This window comes from Chanodichthys erythropterus, chromosome 16, assembly GCF_024489055.1.
Source record: "Chanodichthys erythropterus isolate Z2021 chromosome 16, ASM2448905v1, whole genome shotgun sequence".
In the NCBI taxonomy this organism is placed as follows: domain Eukaryota; kingdom Metazoa; phylum Chordata; class Actinopteri; order Cypriniformes; family Xenocyprididae; genus Chanodichthys; species Chanodichthys erythropterus.
The window spans coordinates 38,446,130-38,464,948 of record NC_090236.1 but is presented as its reverse complement, the minus strand read 5'-3'; the positions used below and the strand labels follow the sequence as shown (position 1 = coordinate 38,464,948).

The window sequence follows — 18,819 nt, the reverse complement described above, 5'->3', positions numbered from 1 at the left end:
ACATCTCGAACGTGTTCCACAAACTGATCTCGAAGCACCCTGTCAGAACTTGGAACACTGCCTGGATTACCAACAAGAATCAAGTCCATTAAAGACATTAAAGCATGGGAAAATTCAGTCAATGATTCACCTTCTTTCTGTTTTCGTTCATAAAACCTTTGTTGTAATTGTACAAATGTCTGTTTTCCCCCATACAAGTCTCGTAAAATATCAAAAACAGATTCTGGAGTTTCCCTAGTAGCTGGTGGACGGAGTTTTATCTCCATTCTAGCTTCCCCCCCCCAGATGGTCAAGCAGAAACACCACCTTTTCTTTATCAGACCAACCCCTTCCCTCAATACACACCTTGGCCTCCTCAGTCCAGTCCTCAACACTTAATGTGGAGTCCATATTTCCATAAAAGCGTGGACACTTCCTCTCCCGAGGGACATAAAGTACCCTGCTAAAAGATACTGGAGATAAAGAATTGGCATTACTCGTAGAAGGATGTGGTTGGTTAGGAGCAGTACTACTGGATGGGGGATGCTCTCTCATCAGCTGCTCATTTTGTGCCTGCAGGAGACGTATCTGCTCCCGCAAGTCTAGTAGTTCTTGTTCCATATCTGTTAACAGATAATTTTATAAAACAGTTCAGGGAAAGATGACGATGTCCCACGATGTAGAGTCTAATGATCGCCTTCATGCACGACTACCGTTTATTCAGTTACCAAAAACATACAAAACAACAACAACAAAAAAAAACTTCACGACCACCTTCGCCACAAACTACCCTGCCGACTACGCCAATTGTAATACCATGACCCCAAAAAGGGGAGTAATCAGGCAGAAGGCGGTGGTGACGCTTCAATGCAACATTTTTATTCAGAAGAAAATAATATAATTACCAAAACAAAAACATTACCATATTAAAAGGATGCAGCAGACCTTCAATGCAATTACCCACAAAGAAAATAAATAAAAAATAAAACAAAAATAAACAAAACCCACAGATGGCCACAGGTTACCTAGATTGTGAAGATAGAAATGGCATACAGACAAACGTGCTCCCACTGCAATCAAGCTCACAGCAAATCCCACTGCAAACCTAGGAGGAAAAAAAGATAAAGTGACCACACCACCGCACCTCTGCTATCCACCAGTGAAGGCAACCCCACGGCCACAGTCAGGTCAAAAATAAATCTACAACAAAAGAAATAAAAACAAACAATATTAACGTGGGTAATGCAAGTGAAACAAATGAGTCAACACTGTTAAATGACTATAATCTAGTTGGTCCCTTTTTGTCTTTGATATGACTTCAGTTTTCCCTTAGCCAACTTGGTCCAACATCCAACAGAAAAAAAAGAAAAACACACAACTCAACAATAATTCAACCTAAAAATAAACGGTAATCGTGCATCCCTCTACCATCCGTTATATAGGTTTATGACACTCGGGCAACCATCCAGCCATAGTACTCCTAAACGATGCATCATGTGTTCAACACTCAATGTTCCATATTTGACATGTGACTGCACAAGCGATCCTTACATTTGGTCTATCACCCCCATGCAACACGTAAACCAGCTACGACTTAGATCTGCCGCAAATTCCATTCATAAATCGTCAGCGGAAAAACAAAAGGGCGGAAGTGGAAGAACAAATCTCATCACTTCCTTTTATAGACCCGAGGCTGATGGGACCTGTAGTTCCTGAAACCCGCCCCGTTACATATACATTAGGGATATTTAACATGGTTATTGTCCATATGTTTCCTTAATAAAAGAAACTCGCACATTAGTTTCTCAGTTGTCATTCATTGTGGCTGAGTGATCTGTCAGCAGGAAAAGCTCTGTGCAGAGGGATTTAGAGAAAGTTAATAATCAACAAACTTTACAAGTCATTAGATGATGTATAGCTTTCAAACAATGTCTTGATTCACTTCCTCTTCTTCTGTAGAGATTCTTTTATCGCCTATGAACAAAGAACATACACACACTTCAACATAGTTGGCCAATAGACCTATTAAGGTAGAATCAGAGATGTGAGATCTGGCAGAATCTTTACCTAAACTCTCCATCCGGTGATCCAGAACATCCATGCAGTTGCTCACCCTCAGGGACTCAGAGGTTTGGGGTGTCTGAGTTTGCCTTTGTCATCTCTCAGTTGTGACCGGAAGAAAGTAGCAGTGATTATAAACCTGCTTACTTTGCTATTTAACTGAGAATATACCATGTACTTCTAGGAGTAATTATAAATGACTACAAACTAACCCACACCTTAAACTGAATCTTGGATTTTTTTTTATTCTAAAGAGAAATTCAGAATTACACACACATTTTAACAATTTATTTAAATCCACTTAAGAGAACTAATCCACAGGGACATAAATATTATAGGTGCAGTCAAAATACATGTATAAAATCATGGACCAATAGTATCATCAAAATATTAAGCATAACTCTCAGTTTTTATGGGTATAAGTAACAAGGCGGCTGCCCAGTACCTTGCTAACCGCTTAGCCTTTTTTCTTTGAGCATCCCAAGCTGTTGAAGCCCCTTTACTACCAGCCTGTGTGTATGTCCTAAGCTGCCAAATATGAAAACAAGTAATCAGGCCTGATAACCTATCTCTAAAATAGTGTTTAGGAGTGGTTGGTATTTAACTACCTTAGTCATAAAGGCTTCCTCCATACTGGAGTCAAAAGTGCAACCTACAAAACGAACACTTCTCTAGACTCCTCATTAATCACAACAACAACAGGTGTATTAGCCAACAGATGTGAAAAGGTTTCAAAGTTACTATTGCAATACTGAAACATGTATGGTTTTACACAGGAATGTTTATACATTATTACTGAAGACGAGAAATGATTTGATATATCTTTCACTATAAGGACCACAATTCTGTCATGGCGTGCTATGTACATTCCCTTGTAATCATGGCAGCCAATGTGGTACCTGAGTTGTAGAAAACCAGATTAAATCTAGTAGGAAGAACTTGTAATGTAGCTTTTACTTTGAAAATGACAATGCCCTCACTAAGTGCTGTATTCTTAAGAAATGAATGAGAAACAGAGTGATCAGCAGATGGAAGACATGCAAGTTTTCCCTGAAGTTTTAGTCGCGCCAAGTGTTGTTTTTGGTGATGTTGATGTAAGTTCATAAGAGTTCGCTGGGCACCTGTAGATGTTAACGGGTGGCTATGACCACCGTATGTGGCTGTTGCTCTGACGTAGGTGAAGGGGTCAATAATAATGTCCTCTGAGACTCTCACAGTCCTAGAGTCGCCCACTCCAGCGATACTCCAGTACAAACACAGAGATCATTCAAGTCCGGCCAGTCTGACCTGACACCAAAACCAGCGGACAGTGGCAGTGGACGCACGTCCTGATTTTGTGGAGTTAGATGTGTTCCTGGGACAACATATTTTGTTGATCCTGGAATAACATCCCAGTCTGAAAATTTAGTCTTAACCCTATTCCTACCCCTAAACCTAACCCTATCCATAAGTTATCCCAAAAATCTGAGGGAAATGATAGATGAATAACACTGATATAGAAGCACCAATTCATGATTTTAAGCCTAAACTTGACATAATCTGTAAACGTGTTCCTCAAATCTTATTGGTTGATTTGAATGTTGTTCCAGGATCAACAAAAATGTTGACCCAGGAACATGTTGAACTCAGCAAAAGCAGGTTCTGTGGCAGTGGACATTTGTCAATCAAGTGCAACCTGGATGTATACTCTGACACGATGATGTTTACTTGCTTTTTCCATTCTCCTGCAATATTAATTTTGTGTCCAAGATAAGTGTATGTCTCATGAAGAGAATATACACGTATAGGATTTGTTGCTACTGTAAACACAGGACATTTATCAGCTTTTGAACGGTACCACCTATTCCCTCCACTCCTCCTCTCATACAGAACAGCACATTTTGTGTCTTTAATCTTCAGAAAAGAATCTGTTCTGGCCAGCATGTTTTTAACTACACTTTCTTCTCTAGAAGTGACCTGGACATCATCTGCATAAACCCTGCACTGGAATAGGAGATATCACATCAGGGGGGCACATTGACACATCCACTTTAACCATTGGTTGATGGCAATTATAAAATTAATTGCACTCCAAGGGCAGCCAGTTTTAATGCATATCTGAAGTGGTGTTGGGTAAGTGAGCTGTTTTCCACAGATTACTTCAATAAACAGCCTCTATATACATCTTTCACTATGTCAATGAACAACTGATGTAGTGAGTAGTGCTTATTTGTATGCAAGCTTGATTGTTGCACTCAAACACATAGTCCATAAAAGTTGCCAAAGCATCTTATCTGCACCTATTGCATTACAATGGGTGTGGTTGTTTAGTTTTATCAAACAACATTGTGGCGTTCACTTGCATGCGAACTATGAACTGCCGCCATCTTGCCACACTCTGTAACACACACACACACACCCCTTGCGAACCCCTTGCAGAATCTGTGAAAATGTGAATAATTTTAATAAAATTGAGAGATCATACAACATGCATGTTATTTTTTGTTTAGTACTGTCCTGAGTAAGATATTTTACATAAAAGATGTTTACATTTAGTTCACAAGACAAAACAATAGCTGAATTTATTAAAATGGCCCATGATGATCCATGACTGTTTTTGTGTTTTGTGATGGTTGTTCATGAGTCTCTTGTTTGTCCTGATCAGTTAAACTGAGCTCTGTTCTTCAGAAAAATCCTCCAGCTCCTGCAGATTCATCATTTTTCCACCATCTTTTGCATATTTGAACCCTTTCCAGCAGTGACTATGATTTTGAGATTCATCTTTTCACACTGAGGACAACTGAGGGACTCAAACTCAACTATTAAAAAAGGTTCAAACATTCACTGATGCTCCAGAAGGAAACACGATGCATTAAGAGTCGAGGGGTGAAAACTTTTGAACAAGATGAAGATGTCACAATTTTTCTTATTTTGTTTAAATATCATTGTTTTTCATTTAGTACTGCCCTTCAGAAGCAACAGAAGAGACTTGCATGTTTCCCGGAAGAAAAATTAAGTACAATTTACCTTGATATTTGAATTCAAAAGTTTTCACCCCCGACTCTTAATGCATCGTGTTTTCTTCTGGAGCATCAGTGAATGTTTGAACCTTTTTTAATAGTTGAGTTTGAGTCCCTCAGTTGTCCTCAGTGTGAAATATCTCCACTAATAAAATATCTTACTCAGGACAGTACTAAATAAAAAATAACATAATGCATTTTGTATGATCTCTCTTATTTTATTAAATTTATTCACATTTTCACAGATTCTGCAAGTGGTTCACATACTTTTTCTTGCATATATATATATCTTGGTGCAGATACCACAGCACACTATTAGGAAGGTGGTCATAATGTTATGCTTGATCGGTGTATATATATATATATATACACCGATCAAGCATAACATTATGACCACCTTCCTAATATTGTGTTGGTCCCCCTTTTTGATGCCAAAACATTCCTGAAGCATTTTTGCTTTGTGGCAGGAGCATTATCCTGCTGAAAGAGGCCACTGCCACCAGGGAATACTGTTTCCATGAAAGAGTATACATGGTCTGCAACAATTAACACACACACACACACACACACACACACACACACAAAAAAAACAGTTTAAAGTTTAAAAATGTATTTGCATTTCAGTGAGTGAAATAAGTAATTCTAACTTTGGGATATAATGGTTACTTTTCTGAAATGAGGCAACCTCAATGCCGTATGCAGCCAACAAATGTGACCTCTGCAGGGCACAGCCGTAAAGAGAAACTCCAACCAGACCTGCAGGTGTGATTATTTTCTTCACGTGACTAAACTAGCCTATATTTCATATTTTCTTTCCTCATTCAATTACATGAGTCATGACTTAAACATCAACGCACCTGTTATCAAGAGTTGCACCAGATGAACCTCTGATAGTGTTTATATTCTACTGTAAATCAATCTGACCTTTGGTCTTTTGTTATTTTTCCACACGTGTGTCATGTTTTTTGATACAATGACTTGATAAAGAGATACATTTAAAATATGTTTTAATCGAAGATTAATATTGCATATATTGCATATATCTTTCAGTATATTGCATATATCTTGTGTGTCATATATGAACTGATCAGCAGGGCATATAAATTGTTTTTCTCATAGATGGATCACGTTTTACACGTGATTATCTGCAAAACAAATGTTTATTTTCTTTCTTTCCTCATAAAATGTGTCATGAGTTAAATATTAATCCAGATATTTTTGCATATAAAACAACTGCAAGTGTCTGGTGCAGGAACATTCAACAGAAGCACAATAATATTCATTTCCTCACTGACAGCTGCAGTTCTTCACTTATAGATTATCTTCAGGTAAAGATGTCATGCACCATTCTGTATCCACTGCTGCTTCTCCTGTTCAGCTGTGCCTGTCTGTCTGAGGTCCAGCAGGAAGAGAACGAAGTGCAGGCTGAGGGGACTGAGCATTTGAATGAAGAGGAAAGTGCTGTTTTGACTTCTGGAGAGTTTCAGCACTTTCTCCCAGGGATCTACGCTGAGCTGGCAGAGCTGAGATCCACTATGAGGTCTCTGAAGTACAGACTGGAGGTCGCTGAGGAACAGCTCAGGAAAAAAGGTAACCCTCCCGTCTGTCATTTCACTTGTGACAAACTTACAGATTAAAAATCAGTGCAAAACAATTCCTATGGATGCATAAAAAATTAAGTTATATGAGTATCTTTCCCACGTAGAAGGCAACGTTCTCAGGACCTTGTGCAACGTTCCCTAAAAGTTCTCAAAAGGTAACGAAAATTCAGAACCTTCGGAACGTTCCAAAAACGTCCTGTTTTGGTAATGAAAGTGCTGCAGTTCAAGTCTCCTTATATGACTTTAGGGGGACGTTCCATTTTGGTTATTTTATGGTTAAAAAAGAATGTTACAAAGAGGACATTTGGGACATTAACTGAATGTTCCCACACGGTCCTCTGTTGGGCATTTAATAACGTTCCTGATATGAGTTTAGGGGGACGTTCTATTTTGGTTATTTTATGGTCAAGCGAGAACATTACAAAGAGGACATTTGGGAAGGTAACAGAACGTCCTATAGTAATAGTCCCCTAAACATTCCCAGAACGTCCTGAATGTTCCCTGAAGGTCCACCAAATAACATCCCCCAACCCTTAAAAGAGCTCCACATTGTGACCGTCTCTGAACGTTCTAGGAATGTTACTAGGTGACAGGTTACCCCGCTAGAAATTTTACGTTCCCAGAACATTCCCAGAACATCCATTGGTATTAAGGACGTTGCCTAGTAACGTTCCCATAACATCCTGAACGTTCCCCAAACCTTAAAAGAACTCCACATCGTGACCGTCTCTGAACGTTCTGGGAAAGTTACTAGGCAACGTCCTTAATAACAATGGAACGTTAAATTTCTAGCGGGGTAACCTGTCACCTAGTAACGTTCCTAGAACATTCAGAGACGGTCACGATGTGGAGTTCTTTTAAGGGTTGGGGGACGTTATTTGGTGGACCTCCAGGGAACATTCAGGATGTTCAGGAGGAACACTAACTACACATTTTCCAAATCTTCCTAATCAAACACACCTGATTCAACTCATCAGTTCATTAGTAGAAATATATGGTTCAGATAAGGGAGACATTCAAAATGTGTACTGTTGGTGTGCCTCCAGGAACAGGGTTGGGAAACACCGGTTTAGGGGACTATTACTATAGGATGTTCTGTTAGCTTCCCAAATGTCCTCTTTGTAACGTTTTTGCGCGACCATAAAATAACCAAAATAGAACGTCCCCTTAAACTCATATCAGGAAGGTTATTAAATGACCAACAGAGGACTATGAAGCAACGTTCTGTTAATGTCCCAAATATCCACTTTGTAACATTCTTATGTGACCATAAAATAACCAAATTGGAACGTTCCCCTAAAGTTAAACTGCAGCACTTTCATTACCAAAAGAGCACGTTTTATGTCCCAAATGTTCTGTAAAATGTCAGAATTTTTGTCAATTTTTGAGAACTTTTAGGCAAAGATGTGCAAAGTCGCGAGAACGTCGCCTTCTGCGTGTGTGTTTTATAGAAAATAATAAAGTTTGAAATCACCATTATTGAGGTGAGCGTTTGCTTTAGATGGGCTCTTGGTTCTTGATATTTGAACATTAGATTAGCTGTGGCTGTTTTAACTGTGTTTCCAAAACAAGCTTGTTATCGCAAATAAAGCAAGAGAAATTGTGTCTTTTAGTCTCACACAGACATCATGAATCAGCGTATGATCCTCAACAATGCGGTGACAAACAAAAGTCTTTTTTTGTGACTTTTGTAGCTTGTTTTGTGATGCTCAGAATTGATCTGTTTATCTGAACATTTTGTCACCATTGTCGAGGATCATACGCAGAATCTTGACGTCTGTGTTAATGTACATGATGTTGTATGAATTTCTGCATAATGATAAAAACTTTAAAAATATCAAAACAGGACAGAATTGTATGCATTTCCATAGGACTACAACATGAAAGAAACACAATATTCAGAGATTAGTGTATGATGATATAATTATCAACAATGAGCAACCAAATCCATTCGATCAGATTTTTTTTTTTCTCACAATTTTTAATTTTTTATTTATTTTTTGGTAAAAAACGCTTTAGAAACACACAGTTACAACAATTGGAGAAAAAATAAAGTCAAAACGTCTCAAAGCGTTTACCTCTGTAACGGAGACATTTATAAATTTTGATAAAACATCAACATCTCATTAAGAAGATTTGAATGAAAGAAATAAAGTCAGAGTGGTTTCTAATAAGTGAAGATGCAGATATCTAGAGAGAGAGAGTCTGTGTTTAATGTTGTTTCTGTTATCTGAGTTTTGTGGGTCATCATTGTGCAGGAGAGTAGAGCCTGTGCTTCAGTCAGTGATGATCCAGAAACACTGATGATCTGCTGCATGTCGCTTTATTTAAACACTACAGTAACTGTGTAGTTGCTGATGCAGCGATACAGCAGTTACATTAGCTCATACGTGTGCTGCTGTCAGCTAATGACTTACTACAATAGTTTTGCATTTTAAAGAAAAGGTTTCATAATATTAATCCAGGAATTACCAGTAAATAGCTTTTTTTGTAAGACATTTAAGAAAAATTCGTTTTTGTTTGAACAGCCACTTTTTTTTGTCAATTTAGCTCTAATTTTCAATTAAATTTTTTTCAATTAAATTTTCAATTAAAACTCCACATCGTGACCGTCTGTGAACGTTCTGGGAATGTTACTAGACAGTGTCCTTAACACCAGTGAGGACGAGAATGTTCTGGGAATGTAACATTTCTAGCAGGGTTGTTGGTCATAAGCATAGCAGAACAGTGCAAAGCAATAATAAATTAGTTTCTCATTAACTATAGCCAGCAACTAGAATAAATATATTCAAACAGACAGACCATATACATAACCAATACAAAGAGGAAATATAGTTTGTGATCTGACGTGTGTTATTACAGAGGTTTGCATGATTATTTTTTAAGAAATTGTGATATCTGATACTCACAGATTATAAAGTGGCATTTGCCGCCACACTTGGACCCACTGGAAACTTTGGACCTTTCAACACTGAGATCACTCTGGCTTACCAGGATGTGTTTGTGAATGAAGGAAGAGCTTACAACCCAACCACTGGTGTGTGTTCTTACACTGAACCTGAATCTGTGTGTTATGGAACTCTGAAAGCTTCATATCAGATAAACAGTGCAATTAAATGACCAAAAAAATGCTTGATAATTAATTGTTGCACAGGTATCTTCACAGCACCAGTTAAAGGCGTCTATTTCTTCACTATCACTGGACATAACCGCTCATCTAGAGCTATGGGTCTAAGACTCTTTAAAAATGGACAACAGATGATAACTGTTTACAATCATCCTCTGAGTGACCGCTATGACACAGGATCCAATTCAATCTCTTTGACTCTAGAGAAAGCAGATCATGTCTATGTGCGTCTCCGGGAAAATACATGGGTCTTTGATAATGTAAATGACCACACTTCATTTGTTGGCCATTTACTTTATTCTCTTTGATGGTCTTATTCAATTCATGAAAAGACATTTTATAGATTTATAAATGCATTACAGAACATCATCTTATGAGGCTAAAGTCTTAATGTTTGTTGAGTCATAATTTATCTTTTTTGATAGTTGTATTAAAATGAATTGCTTGTAAATATAAACTTTTTTTAAGAAACTTAATTTGTGCTTTCAGCTTTCATCGTCTCTTACAATAGATTTAATTATTGTCATTACTGGCGGGTTCCTTTATATTTCTGCTGAACAATATGAAATGTTATGATTACACGATAAGCACATTTTGCAACACAGTATCATTTTGGTATACAATATCCAGTTTGTATTTGTTATTATGTGCATGCCTTTGTTAAATACCTCCATTGTTAATAAACTTTTTACACACATAATTCAACTTTCGCTTATTCTCCATATGTTTCCTCAATAAAATAAACTTGCACATTAGGTTCACAATTATCATTCATTGATTGAATCATTTGTGATACAGCTCTGTGAAGAAGGTCTTATAGAAAGTTAATCAGCAACTTCACAAGTCAGTAGATGTTGCCTTCAAACTGAATATGCACAAAATAGTTCCACTCTGGACCTAAAAGGATTAGTTCACTTTCGAATAAAATTTTCCTGATAATTTACTCACCCCATGTCATCCAAGATGTTCAAAATGTTTGAAAGAAATGAAGGTTTTTGATGAAAACATTCCAGGATTTTTCTCCTTACAGAAAAATGTTTGTTCTGTAAGTAGAATAGGGAAGGCGTAGGAGCTTTTTGAAGAATACAAAAGTGCGGTTTTGGCGGAACCACTTGGAAGGCGATCATTTGTTTATATAAAGCTAAAACATTTGTATTTTTTTAGAAAATGACAGATTGTTTCACTAGATAAGACCCTTATTCCTCATCTGGTATCGTTTAAAGCTCTTTGAAGCTGCACTGAAACTGAAACTGTCATTTTGACCTTCAACCGTTTGGAGTCCATTGAAGTCCACTATAAGGAGAATAATCCTGGAATGTTTTCATTAAAAACCTTCATTTCTTTTCGATTGAAGAAAGAAAGACATGAACATCTTGGATGACATGGGGGTGAGTAAATTATCAGGAAAAGTTTATTTGAAAGTGAACTAATCCTTTAAGGACAAAAATGTCCCCATTGAAACCCATTAAAACTTCAATTTTAACTATAAAATAAAGTTATTTCATGAAGTTATAAGCGAAAATGCTAGATCTGATTTTACTTAGCATCCGTGTGCCTGTGGTGATTTATGTCATAACTCCGTGAATAACTCGTGATCGATGCATTGGATTATGACTAATTTTAATCGTGAGAATCTGCTGTAAATAATGTGCTATTTTCCACAATCATGTTTCATGAAGTTACGAGCAAAAACGTGAAAAATGCAGCATCCATATATTATTTAAATATGGGTCTTGTTCTTGGGGGTGCTTCTCGTACAAAAACTTGTACAGCACTACTTGGGAGTTAATGAAATTGGCTACATTCATTGTAAAATTCAGACTCTAAGCTTTCAAATAACACCCATTTTGTGTTGATCAAGGTAGTTTTGAAAAATATGAGTATTATTTTTTTTTTGTAGCTAGGTGGTGCCCACACGACCCCCTGCGAAAAAATCATAATCAAATTACTAAGAAAAACACTGACAAAAACAGATATCATTTTAAGCTTAGAAACTCAGCTTTTTCATGCATCCAATCATTTTGATTGTGAAAGTCTTAACGAGTGCTGGGTCGTCCCTTCTAAACCGGAGTGTAGCTGCTCTGTGTCACTTTCTTTAAAATAAAAAAAGTCATTGAAAACCTACAAAATAAAATAAGTTTTAATAAATGTTGTAATGTGCCTATATGCACAAACAATTTGCGAATATCCATCATATTACGCTCCTCATCAACAGCGATCGTAATGGAGCGCTATTAAATACAAGGCTAAAAGACTGCAGACTTCAGACTCAACTCAGAAGAGTATTTGTCCATTTCTGCTATTAAAATCAGTTTTTTGGTCATAAAGTCTACAATGTTGCACACAGTCACATGACACTTCTCCAAGCAGACCTATTCAGACAGACCTGTATACACAGGCCTATGTGTGTATTTCATTTCATGATCAAATAGATATAGCTATACAGTTTTGTCCTCAAACTATACACAAAGTAGCATTTGAACGGAAATGAAACACTTTCACTCATTCTAAGGAAAGTCTTTATTGGTCAATGTACAGAAAGTGCTGCAGTGACCATCAAAGAAGTTAAACAAAACCCTTTACAAAACAAAAGGAGAGAAACATATACAAAAGAATAGTCTTACATGATTTTACAGGGTTGATCTTTTTAAAAGTTTATTTTTTTGTACCTGTTCTATAACACACATGGTAAAAAGGACAAGCGAAATATAGGAATGAAAGGTCTGGAGGTGGACGGAGGGGGACGGGATGTCTCACAAGGCTGACATCACAAGCACGTTTTGGCTGATGGGATGAGAAATCCTAACCACTGCAACAGACATTACATGAAACTCAATGCACATATTCATAAACGCACATGTTCAGGGGAAACATAAGTGTCATCTATTAAACTCTCCTCTACAGGAAAACAAACACCTCTGTGACACTGCTAAACGCTTTTACTCTGTCAGTTTTCACAAAGACTTTGCTTTTGTTTGTACTTTTCTTACATCCCTTTTCTTTTTTTCTTTTCCTGAAGATTTAATTGAACTGTACACTGCGGGGAGGTTAGTAAAGACCTTCACAATATACCAAAATAGCCCCAGGCTAAAATCAGTGAACAATTTTCTTCTATTTTCTTTCCTTTAATAGTTTAAAAGTGCCTTTGTCTACAGAGGCTCAGACAAATCTATCTGAGGTGGAGTGAGGGAGAAACCATCCGCGGGTGAGGTGAGGAGGACACCATGAACGATGAAAGAGATCAACACAGACAGAGAGAGAGAGGAGGAGGAGGAGGAACCTTCCTCTTCAGCAAGCAAGTGTGGACACAAACAGGCTGTGTGAGGATGCAGGAGGACGTGAGGAGTCTGAGTCACCATTCAACTACTCTACTGTTCCCTATGTACAGAAGACAGGCATATAAAAATGTACAGACACACTTCCTCCTATCTTACCACCGAGAAAAAGGGAAAATAAAGTTTGATTTCATTACTATGGAAGTTTGTTTCTATAGGGGGGTTGGGAGGTAATTGCAAATTTTTCTCTCACAATTCTGACTTTTTTCCATTGCGAGGTTATATCCCATAATTCTTACTATTTTCTCGCAACTCAAGATAAAAAATATATAAACACAAATTCTAAAGTCTGAAATATAAACTTGCAATTCTGACTTTTTTTGGCAATTACAACTTAATTTCTCAAAATTGACTTTTTTTCTCAGAATTGTGAGACATAAACTTGCAATTGAAAATTTATATCCCACAATTCTTTTTTTTCCTAGCAATTGAAAATGCATAAAATACATAAACTCACAATTGCAAATTCTAAAATACAAATTGCAAAATATAAACTTGAGAAATAAAGTAAAAATTGTGAGATATGAATGTGCAATTCTGACTTTTTTTTTCGCAATTGCGACTCTCAAAATTGTGAGATATAAACTTGTAATTGTGAATTTTTTTTCGTAATTGCAACTTAATTTCATAAAATTGCTAATTTATATCCCACAATTATTTTTTTCTCGCAATTGAAGATGTAAAAAAGATATAAACTCACAATTGCAAATTCTAAAGACCAAATTGCAAAATATAAACTTGAAATTCTGTGAAATAAAGTAAAAATAGCAAGATATGAACATGCAATTCTGACTTTTTTTTGCAATTGCGACTTTATTTTTCAAAATTGTGAGATATAAACTTGCAATTGTGAGTTATAAAATCCAAATTGCAAAATATAAGCCCGTAATTCTTACTTTTTCTTGCAATTGCGAGTTTATAACCCACAATTCAATTGAAGATTTGAAAAAAATATATAAACTCACAATTGCAAATTCTAAAGTCCAAATTGCAAAATACAAACTTGCAATTCTAAGAAATAAAGTAAAAATTGTGAGATATAAACTCACAATTGTGACTTTTTTGCAATTGCGACTTTCTCAAAATTGCAAGTTTATATCCCGCAATTCGGACCTTTTTCTCAGAATTGTGAGATATTAACTCGCAATTGTAAGTTATAAAATCCGAATTGTGTAGTAAAAAATTTACTTTTTTATAAAAGTTATAATTATAAAGTAATTATAATTATAAAGTCATAATTATAACTTTTTTTCTGGCAACTCGATATAAAAAAGATATAAACTCACAATTGCAAATTCTAAAGTCAGAATTGCAAAATATAAACTTGCAATTCGGACTTTTCCACAATTGCGACTTTATTTCTCAAAATTGCGAATTTACATCCCATAATTCTGACTTTTTTTTCTCTCCAAATTGTAAGATATAAACTTGCAATTGTAAATTATAAAATCCAAATTGTGAAATATACTTGTGAAACTTGCAATTTGGTGAAATAAAGTCGCAATTCTTACTTTTTCTTCCATTGCAAGCTTATATTCCACAATTCTGACTTTTTTTCTCAATTGCGAGTTAATTTAACAAAATTGCAAGTTTATATCCAGAGTTCAGATTTTTTCTAAGAATTGTTAGATAAACTCACAATAGCGAGTTATAAAGTCCGAACTGTGAAATATAATCTCACAATTCTGAGAAATAAAGAAAGAATTGTGAGATATAAACTTGCAGTTCTGACTTTTTTCGCAATATCAACTTAATTTCTCAAAATTGTACGTTTATATCCCACAATTCTGACTTTTTTTCTCAATTGCGAGTTTATTTAACAAAATTGCAAGTTTATATCCGCAGTTCAGATTTTTTCTTAGAATTGTTAGATAAACTCACAATAGCGAGTTATAAAGTCCGAACTGTGAAATATAAACTCGCAATTCTGAGAAATAAAGAAAGAATTGTGAGATATAAACTTGCAATTCTTTTTTTTTTTTTTTTTTTTTATCAATTGTGAGTTATACCCCACAATCCTGATTTGCAACATGTAAACTTGCAATTACGAGAAAAAAATGTGAGATAAAAAGTCGCAATTATATATATTTTTAGATTTTTTATTCCGTAGTGGAAACAAGCTTCCATAAATTATTATATACCTTTTGTTTAAAGAGAACATCTCAATCAAAATCTCTCTGCGGATGTACAATAAACCTATTTTTCTAAATTTCAAATGAAGAAAATATCATTATTATATAGTTTCATTGAAAAAACAACTTTTGGGTATTTACTATTGCACATCAATGCAATATTAAACGTTACGCTGAAGACAACAAATGGTGAAGGCATAGCCACACTGTCAAATATTACAGTTTAGTATTTCAGAAAGGGAGAAAGCATCATGATGTTAGATTATAATCTGATTAATCAACACAAAACGCACAAAAAACAGTAAACATGAAAAAAGAAAAAAAAACATCCCAGAGATGTTGATTCACAATTTATTCCATTGTCAATTAATCTTTCATTTTTGCGGATCTACTGAGACTGCAGCTTATACACTACAGAAGAACATAGAGGCTTCGCAGCGTTTGGACCGAGGGGTGCGCGTCCCAATATTGACCAGCAGATGGCGGTACAGGATGCTTTTTGTGGCTGTTGGACAGAGTCAAAATCAGGTTGAAGTGTGACAGCTTTTCAGGCAATAAATTCTGGCTTCTGTAAGTGTGAGAGGGCATTAAATGCGAGTGTTTCATGTATATACGTGTACGTGTGTGTGCACAAGTCTATGTCTGCGTGTGAATCTTGCTTGTGTGAAGGTGTATGCATCTGTGTGTGTGTGAGAGAGAGACTGTGTGTGTGTTTTAATAGGGTAACGTAGACGGGTCCCACTCCAGCTTTCCATTCACTTTTCCCTTCAGAATGTTAGTCTCCTCCTCTTCATCAGTGTCCTCGGATTCAGCACTAGAGAGATCTCCTGACAGTTCATCATCCTCTTCGTCTTCATCCTCCTCTTCCTCTGGCTCCTCCTCTCTCACCTCCTCAGCAATCTGAGTCCCGTCAATGCTCTGGAACCAACAACAGAATCATGTGAATTATATTTAGAACATCTTCATGATAAAAACGGTAATTGAAGTTGCTTCCCCGACATTTCTCTTTAGCAATGAGGCGCATACTGACCTCCATGGGATTAACCGTGATGTTGAGATTGGAGTCGTCCCAGTCCATCTCCGGGTCTTTTCTTCCCTCTTCGTCCTCTTTTGAGCCGTCCTGGTGGGTGGTGTGGATGCGGTAGATGCCCAAGACCACAATGACCACCAGAGCAGCGATGCACATTACAATGACCACTGTGGCAGCAGGAGGTGTGCCTGATGACACAGACAGACAGACATATATGAATTCTACATTGCATTGCTACAAAACATGGTTAAAACTGCATAAACTGTCTGTTGTGATTATTATTAACATAATTATTTATTGAACATTGTCATATATTGCTTTTGAGACTGTATAACCAAGAAGCACAAAATCCTTTCCATGTTAGAGGCATCTATTTTCTGCATCAACACCTTGAGACGCCCATCCTGAGGTTCACTAGCTCCTGTCAGGCCCAGAATCAGCCCTGACCTGTCCTGCTGTCGACCCCACACCTGTGCCCCATCTGCCATCTGAAAGTCTCATCTAATGCCAGCATATTTCATCAGAAGTCATTTTAATCATTCTAATATATGGTTCCAGTGTAGATACCAGGGGAATATCTCACGGCTCTCAACCAATCAGATTTGAGAATATTTATATATTTGAAGAGTTTGGTATGAAAACATACAGTAAAAACATTAATACTGTGAAATATTATTAACATTTATTAACACTTAGTAACACTTTATTTTAGGGTCTTTTAACTGGTTGTTTATTAGCATGCATATTAATAGAATATTGGCTGTTTATTAGTACTTATTAAGCACATATTAATGTCTTATTCTGCATGACCCTATTCTTCAGATTCTTACTTCTTTCAGAAGATGCATAATAGCGCCCTCTACCAGATAACAGTGAAAGCATGAAAATTCTGTCAATGGCAGGGAAAGAGTTAATTTTAACAAATATATACACTACCAGTCAAAAGTTTGGAAACATTACTGTTTTTTACTGTTTCTTATGCTCATTAAGGCTGCATTTATTTCATAATAAATACAGAAAAAAATAAATAAATAATAATATTGCGAATTACTTTTACAATTTAAAATTATGGTTTTCTATTTGAATATACTTTAAAATATAATTTATTCCTGTGATCAAAGCTGAATTTTCAGCATCATTACTCCAGTCTTCAGAGTCACATGATCCTTCAGAAATCATTCTGACATGCTGATTTATTATCAATGTTGGAAACAGTTGTGCTGCTTAATATTATTTTATAACCTGTGATACTTTTTCAGGATTCATTGATGAATAAAAAGTTTAAAAATATCAGCATTTATTTAAAAACAAATCTTTTGTAACAATGTACACTATTGTTCAAACGTTTGGGGTCAGTAATTATTTTTCTTTCTTTTTTTGAAAGAAATTAATACTTTTATTCAGCACGGATGTATTAAATTGATAAAAAGTGATAGTAAAGATTTATATTTTGAATAAATGCTGTTCTTTTTAACCTTTTATTCATCAATGAATCCTGAAAAAGTATCACGGGTTATAAAATAATATTAAGCAGCACAACTGTTTCCAACATTGATAATAAATCAGCATATTAGAATGATTTCTGAAGGATCATGTGACTCTGAAGACTGGAGTAATGATGCTGAAAATTCAGCTTTGATCACAGGAATAAATTATATTTTAAAGTATATCAAAATAGAAAACCATAATTTTAAATTGTAATAATATTTCACAATATTATTGTTTTTTCTGTATTTATTATGAAATAAATGCAGCCTTAATGAGCTTAAAAGACTTTGTTCAAAAACATTAAAAAATAGTAATGTTTCCAAACTTAGAGTGTATATAAAGAGAGGGAGAGAATCCCCCTGCTTTGCTACTAACGGTGGTAAAATCACTGTAATTCATAACCTTGAGAGGCTTATTTCTTTAGTCACTGTATTCTACAATTATGTTTATTAATTCATAGTATTGTTATGACTCACTGAGCCAAACAAAAATCAATACAATCCTGGATCGCTGCCGTTTAGTGCTTTTCTGTTCTAAGCAGCCGAGGTGAAGCTTTTTTAGCCGTGTTGACAGAGGAAGACAATTTGGCAGAGTTCACTTTAAGAACAGTGTCTCTTTCTGAGACCTTGCAGTCAGCAAGAGCAGAATTGGGAGCATGAGGTCACAGTGCCACCTGCTGTTTTTCCATGTCTCTCCTAAAGCAGCATGTCTGGCATCCTGTCATCTCCCTCTCCCTCTTTCTCTCTTCAGTCCAGAGAGCAGAATGCTCCATCTCGCTGCAGTCAGCTGCGCTCTCCGCGCCCTTGGGGAGATCACTGGTGTCCCTGGTGTGTGCGTGAGCTGGGAGAGTAAGTGTAATTTCCCAAACTCCTTCAAACCAACAATACGGTCTCAAGAGCCTGTCATCCGCTTAGACCCGTGTGCAGGGGTTTGTGTATGTACTGTATGTGTGTGCAGTTTTAGAAGCTGAATTCTCCCATGAATAGTTTTTGTGACACATTTACTGTCCTTCTTAAAGCCACTTGTTTACAACTTAATTAGATGGTTTAACAAAGAAACAACACATT

General features: G+C 36.2%; 2 protein-coding genes across 3 annotated transcripts in view; one reads left to right on the top strand and one right to left on the bottom strand.

Moving 5' to 3' along the window:
* Positions 1 to 6,282: 6,282 nt before the first annotated feature.
* LOC137003077 (complement C1q-like protein 3) lies at positions 6,283 to 10,231 on the top strand. 2 transcript variants are annotated; one of them, XM_067363111.1, is made up of 3 exons: positions 6,283 to 6,629; positions 9,552 to 9,677; positions 9,795 to 10,231. In XM_067363111.1, the coding sequence occupies exons 1-3, from the start codon at positions 6,374 to 6,376 to the stop codon at positions 10,073 to 10,075; spliced, it is 663 nt and encodes a 220-aa protein (XP_067219212.1). In that variant the 5' UTR covers positions 6,283 to 6,373; the 3' UTR covers positions 10,076 to 10,231. The 2 variants fall into 2 exon arrangements, with proteins under 2 accessions (XP_067219212.1, XP_067219213.1); XM_067363112.1 differs by lacking the exon at positions 9,552 to 9,677.
* Positions 10,232 to 15,670: 5,439 nt separating this feature from the next.
* clstn2a (calsyntenin 2a) overlaps positions 15,671 to 18,819 on the bottom strand; it is a 269,756-nt gene continuing 266,607 nt past the window's right edge. Inside the window, exons 16-17 of the mRNA XM_067363156.1 lie at positions 16,265 to 16,452; positions 15,671 to 16,152 (exon numbers count right to left, since the gene is read on the bottom strand). Of these exons, the coding sequence (XP_067219257.1) occupies positions 15,949 to 16,152; positions 16,265 to 16,452 (392 nt within the window). The 3' untranslated portion in view covers positions 15,671 to 15,948. The remainder of the gene's footprint in view (positions 16,153 to 16,264; positions 16,453 to 18,819) is intronic.